The sequence below is a fragment of the Panicum virgatum genome, chromosome 1K, assembly GCF_016808335.1.
Source record: "Panicum virgatum strain AP13 chromosome 1K, P.virgatum_v5, whole genome shotgun sequence".
NCBI classification, from domain to species: Eukaryota; Viridiplantae; Streptophyta; class Magnoliopsida; order Poales; family Poaceae; genus Panicum; species Panicum virgatum.
The window spans coordinates 832772-838977 of NC_053136.1; the positions used below are offsets into that span (position 1 = coordinate 832772).

The following is a 6206-nucleotide window of genomic DNA, read 5'->3' on the forward strand; positions in this document are numbered from 1 at the left end:
GTCATGAAAAGACGAGCTAGCAGTAGGCCTCATATATAGGTAATGATGTGCATCTTTTTGGAGCTTTCCTTAATTCCTTTTGCTGTTCGGACTTGAAACTAGCCATGCCATGCTCATACTATTTTAGGAGAACTTGTATATGTGAGGATTGCATCTGTATATCTATTTTTTTCACTGCGTTGTGGTTTGATTGATTAGTTGCAGAAACATATTTTTTTAGGGAGCAAATTCTGAGAAAAGCAGTGAGAAGAAGGGTGCCCTTAACCTTAAAGAATCGAGAATTCTCGGTTCCTTGATGTGAGTCCGCCTTTTTTTCGAATATACAAAGGAGCTATACATTGAGAGCACCCTTCATGTGTCCCTTTGACAGTTGAACCCAACCTTTTGGTCCTGTATATGGATAGCTAGGAAGATTCTATTCCCTGCTGGAAATTAAATAGAGCCCAAGGAGCAGCTACAACGGCATCCATCATACAGTCTATCTATGCTTTTCAAAAGGAAAAAGAAGAAGAATCTTTACTAGTAGTGGTATTCAGGCAGCTAGCAGTACAGCTTCAGGAATGCTGGAAGATTGATTAGTCATAGTATATTAGTATTTATCAGTATTGTGATTTTTTAGTAAAATACATGCCCGGTCCTCAAACTTGTCTCAAAGTGTCATCTAGGTCCCTAAACTCTCAAAATGTATTTTTAGATACCAAAACTTGTCTGGAGGTGTCATTCGAGTCCCTAAACTCTCAAGATGCATTTTCATGTCCCCAAACTTGTCTTGATATATCATTTCGGTCCCTAAACTCTCAAGGTGAATTTTAAAATCCCTAAAAGTTACCATTAATTAATTGTATTCAAAATGGATTGTTTATCAAGCTATTTTTTCAGCCAATTCATTTATAAATCTTACCACCAAGACCATTTTAATTTTGAATTAGCTGCTTATTAATCATACATCGTGGGTTAATCTAGATCAATTGATATCAACGATGTATATTATAGTTTTTCTATGTAACATGGAGATATCAATGCTAATTCTGAATATTTTCTACTAACTATTTTATATAAATTTTGCATGCGCTTTGTATAAGTTTATTAAGATAATTTGTTCTCATTCTCAATAAAAATTAAAATAGCAATTTTTTATTAAATTTAAAGTAGCAAAAGAACTTTTCATTAAATCAAAGTAGAAAAACAACATTCATATTAAATTAAAAATAGCATCCTGAGAGTTTAGGGACCTGTATGACATCGCGAGACAAGTTTATGGACCTAAAAATGTATTTTCAAATATTAGGGACCTATGTGACACTTTGGAATAAGTTTTGGGATCTGAAAATGCATTTTAAGAGTTTACAGACCTAGATGACACCTCGAGACAAGTTCGAGGACCGCCCATGTATTTTACTCGTGATTTTTTATACAGTTATCAGATGAGTAGGGAGTAGGGACAAGTGAGTTGAACTAGTCTCAAGACAGAGGAGACAATTGACAAAGTGCCAAGGTCTCACAGCTACGCCCAGCTCAGGCTGTGCTGCCCCCTTGGTGGCCTCCACATCCCTGGCCGTCGAAATCTTGGTCAGTCAACCGCCTGTTTGATTCAACAGCATGCATCAACGAATTATCAGCAATACACACTTTAGTTTTATCCACTGATCTTCCACAGGCTGCCATGCGTCCACCAAACAAAGGCCCCTTTTTTGCAAGCAAAAGCAACAGGAGCTTGTAGTCAACCCCAAGTTGCTAGTAGCTGCCCACTGAACAGAATGAATTGGACGAAAGATTCAGTCAGCAAAGCACACGGATTGTCAGGTCAACTGCAAGCTGCAACTGGTGACATTGCCTTTTTTGTTTCCAGTTAGTTGTTGGAGAGATCAGAGCTTGTTGATGGAGGGCACTGGCAGCAGTATGATCAGAGAAACCAGCAGTACATGATCAGAGAAACCAGTAAAGACTCAAAGCACACAGATGCTATTTCATACAACAAGAACCTCTTCTCCTATGCTCTTCAGCACCCACACCAAATACAAACACGCTAATCCAAACAAACAAGATGTTAGTTTTTACAGCCAGGCTCATAATCTACAGGTAGGACATACAAACGCACGGTAGCAATTAGAAATCAAAGAATGGTACAGTACATGGCAATGGGGAAAGAAATAATTTTTGTGACCCCAAAGCACGCAATTCATCAGCAATCCGATTTGGTGGCTCAGAAGGAGTGCTGATGCTGCGGCGGCGCGCCGGACGCGGACGCGGCCGCGTTTGCGGTGGCAGTGCGCGAGCTGTGGTCGATGCAGCGGACGACCTCGGCGCGGCATGCCACGACGCGGTGGAACACCGCGCGCACCTGCCGCTCCAGGGGCGCCAGTCCGTCCTCGAGCGCCCGGCACGCCGCCGCCAGCTCCTCGGCGCGCTCCGCCACCTCCCGCGCGCGCTCCTCGCCGTCGATCCCATGCTCCTCCTCGTCTTCCTCCTCCTCGGCGATCTCCTCGAGCAGGCTGTTGAGGTCGCGAGAGGCGCGCTCCACGGCCTGCATCTCCGCGAGGAGCCCTGCCGTGGGCGCCGGGCCGGAGGAAGATCCCTTCTTCTCCCTCCGCCTCCACTCCTCGGCGATCCGCTCCTGGAGCGCCGACATGGGCGCCGCCCACTGCGCCTGCTTGGGCGGCGCGACGGGGGGGCCGATGGCCGCGGACGATCGGTCCTGGCACGGTACCGCGGCGACGAGCGCCCACATGGCGAAGACGAGGACGGAGCTCATGGTGTAGAGCGCGAGGCCGAGGCCGCAGCCCGCGCCGGGAGCGGCCGCGGGCGCCTGCGGCGGCGGCGCGAGGTGCGCCGCCATGGCGTTCATGTGGTGGCGTCCCGCGGACCAGTTCTTGGAGACGCTGAAGGAGAGCGCCCGCATGGTGCGGGAGGATGGCGAGGGCGCGGAGCCGCCGGCCTTGGCGTCGTCCGGGAAGAGCCTGGCGATGGCCCTGCGCGCGCGGGCGAGGTGCGCGCGGTGCAGCGCCGGGGTGAGGAGGCATGTCGCGGCGGTGAGCGCGGCGCGGTGCGCGGCCCGGAGCGAGGCGAGCGTGAGGGAGGCGGCGTTGAGGGCGTCGAGCGTCTTGACGGCGCGGTCGAGGAGGTCGGCGGCGAGGCGGTCGGCGGGCGGCCTGGCGAGCGCGGCGGCGACGGGGCCGACGGCGAGCGCGGCGCGGAAGGCGGCGTCGGAGGAGAGGACGGCGTCGAGGAGCTTGGAGAGGAAGGGGAGGGAGAGGGGGGAGGAGGATGAGGCGGCGGCGGCGTGGGCGGAGAGCGCCTGGAGGCGGTCGGCGACGTGGGCCTGGAGGGCGTCGAGCGCGAGGAGCTCGTCGTCCTGCGCGGGGTCGAAGGAGGCGACGGCGGTGGCGCTGCGGCGGAAGCTGAGCATGCCGAAGAAGCCCGTCCCGGAGGGCGGCGGCGGCTCGGCGGCGGCCATGGCCAGCCTTATCGGGCTCGGGTTCGGGCTGTGCTGGGCCTGGGCTTTGGGTTTCCTGGGAGGAGGGAGGGAGTGGTGGTTGCCGGAGAAAAGAGTGGAGGGGAGCGAATGGTGGGGAACCGCGGCTCCTGCCATTTATACGGCGGGGTGGGCTCGGCACGCGGCCTGCACGGTGGCATTTGGTTGACACGTGGGGGCCAGCGGCTGATCGGGCCCACGCGTCGGTGAGGGAAAGAGTAGACGCGGTGGCGAGAGGAGTGGTGGACCGGTTCGTTGCTGACTTGGTGGGGTGCCCCTACGGTGCGTGTGTGGCCTGCTGACTCGGCTCGCCTCTCTTCACCTCTGCTGGGGAGCATTGCTGACCATTTCCTCTCCTTTTCTTTTCTTCCATTCTACTATGCACTTTTTTATGTTTTATTTATTATCGGATGATGAATGAATACTTATATTTCTGTCTTGTCTCTCTTCCTACAACAAGTGTGGGTGTTCTTCTCTATTTTCTTATCATTTGTGCACTTTTTACACAATTGTGTCCATAATGTCTTTTTATTTCCTTTTATTAGGGGGGAAAAGATAACTTTGTGCAAATATCTGCTCAGATGAAGCAACAGGATGATGTGAAGCTGTGCGAGCATCTGGATAGACTCTATATAATTTGATACTTTGTACTCCTCGAAACATTAGGGTGTGTATTTATGTCCCCATTCCAACTTAAAATGCGTGTGTCCACAGCTAATCAAGTTGCAATATACGGTGCTAGCCGGCTGACATATTAAAAGGCACAGAAAATTGGATGCTGCTGCTTCACGCTTTCTTTCGTCAGCTGGCCCTTAACAAATAAATAAATAAAAGGTGCAAAAATCATGGAGGATCAGACCAATTAACAGTTATGAATGGAGCGCACGACCTCATATCTTTCTTTACGGCGTTTGTTTATGCTGTAAATTACTTTACTTACTCCGGCCATTGATTATATATGGGGTTGTTTGATTTCAGGGACATAGACTTGAGTCTATGTCACATCAAAGAGAATCTTAGTATTTAGAAGTATTAAATAAAAATTAATTATAAAACTAACTGCAGAACCCTAGGACTAAACTGCGAGGCGAATCTAATAAGGTATACTAATCCATAATTAGTGGATGATTACTGTAGCATCGCTGTAGCAAATTATGGATTAATTAGACTCATTAGATTCGTCTTGCAAATTAGCACTCAGTTGTCAAATAAAAATTTATAATTAGATTTTATTTAATATTCTAAAATAATAAAATTTCTTTTGATGTGACAGAGATTTAAAAAAAAATCATCATCCGGTTGGCTCTGGCTGGCTGGGATAGTGTGTTTTGATTTGAGAAAGAGTAAAAGACGGCATTTAGGGAGGCATATGGCATCTTCTCGACAGAGGGAGGGGGGGAGCTGCTGACAAATGCCAAAGCCAAATTTGGTAGCCACGTTGTATGGGGAAAACAAAGTGCCGTGCAGTGCCAGCAGCAGCAGCAGCCAACCGTCTCCCTTGCTCAGAGAGTACAGCGGTTGGGTTCGCTATGAGATTCAATCCAACATTTATTTCAGAAAAGTGATTCAGTCCAAACCTGTAGTAGTAGTAGTACCACACGTGATGCCATGGAAAATATATCTCCTCCGATCCCATTAATGAAATCATGTCAGTGTCGCTTACTGTGTTCCTCGCGTGCTCGAGCCATGGGAAGGAAGTAGAAATGCTACGGGGACTGGGGCCTTGTTTAGATGCAGTATGTAAAATTTTGGAAATAATTTTTTTTATATTTGAAGTATTAAATATAGACTAATCACAAAATTAATTAAAGTACTCGTCTGTAAACTACAAGACGAATTTATTAATATTAATTAATCTGTCATTAGCACATGGTTACTGTAGCAATTTAGTGTCTAATTATGATCTGACTAGGCTCGTTAAATTCGTCTCATAATTTACAATCAAACTATGCAATTAGTTTTTCATTTCGTTAATACTCTATACATGTAAGATTCTCATTTCATGTGATAGTTTTAGAATTTTGAATTTTGCAACTAAACAAGGCCTACATCTCCAAATGGGGTACGTGGAAGCGGTTAAATTTTCTGTGGATGGTGATAGGTTAGTTTTTCTTTTTCTTCTTCCATGGAAAAGATCATTCTTCAGAAGCCACGCCTCTTTTTTTTTAGTATAATTGTCATTGTGAAGTGGCCAGGAGTGACTTCGTCGTTTCACCCGTGTATGTATCCGGACGTGGACCCGGTCGTCTGCTGTGCACGCACACTGCACACTAGGCACACGCACAGAGAATCCGCATGGAATCGTCCGTCCGTCCGTCTGCCGCGGACAGATCGCAGGCGCCGCCGCCGCCTATAGCGCCCCCACGGATCATCTACGCGCCACGGGCTGTGCCCTGCTCTCGTGTGTGCTTCGTCTACGAAAAGGTAAGCGACTAAGCGGCGTGTCAAAATCTTATCTCGGCTTGATGAATCATCCACCATGGTCCTGGACGGCGACGTGCATCGACCCAAAAGGAGGGGAAAAAAAGAGAACCTGGCAAATGATTACATTGCCGTTGCATATCGCACATGATTGGTCAATGTGAGATCTTTACTCCTTTTCAAAATTTTGAAACCAAAAAAAAAATGTGAGGTCGATCCTTACTGCCCGACCGGACGCCCAGGCCCAGCTGCGGCTGAAACCACGACGCCAGGAGTCTCCTGTAGGAAAATTTGCCTCCTCTCTCTCTCTCTC

At 48.3% G+C, this 6206-nt stretch overlaps 1 protein-coding gene across 1 annotated transcript; it reads right to left on the minus strand.

Annotated features, from left to right (window-relative positions):
- Positions 1-1923: 1923 nt before the first annotated feature.
- Positions 1924-3554, minus strand: LOC120676684 (protein ROH1-like). Its single transcript, XM_039958328.1, has one exon. It carries the CDS (start codon positions 3452-3454, stop codon positions 2204-2206), a length of 1251 nt encoding a protein of 416 aa, XP_039814262.1. The 5' UTR covers positions 3455-3554; the 3' UTR covers positions 1924-2203.
- Positions 3555-6206: the final 2652 nt, after the last annotated feature.

Excerpts from the sequence above, each read along its gene's own strand:
- LOC120676684 (XM_039958328.1), bottom strand. The coding sequence starts at position 3,454 with ATGGCCGCCGCCGAGCCGCCGCCGCCCTCCGGGACGGGCTTCTTCGGC.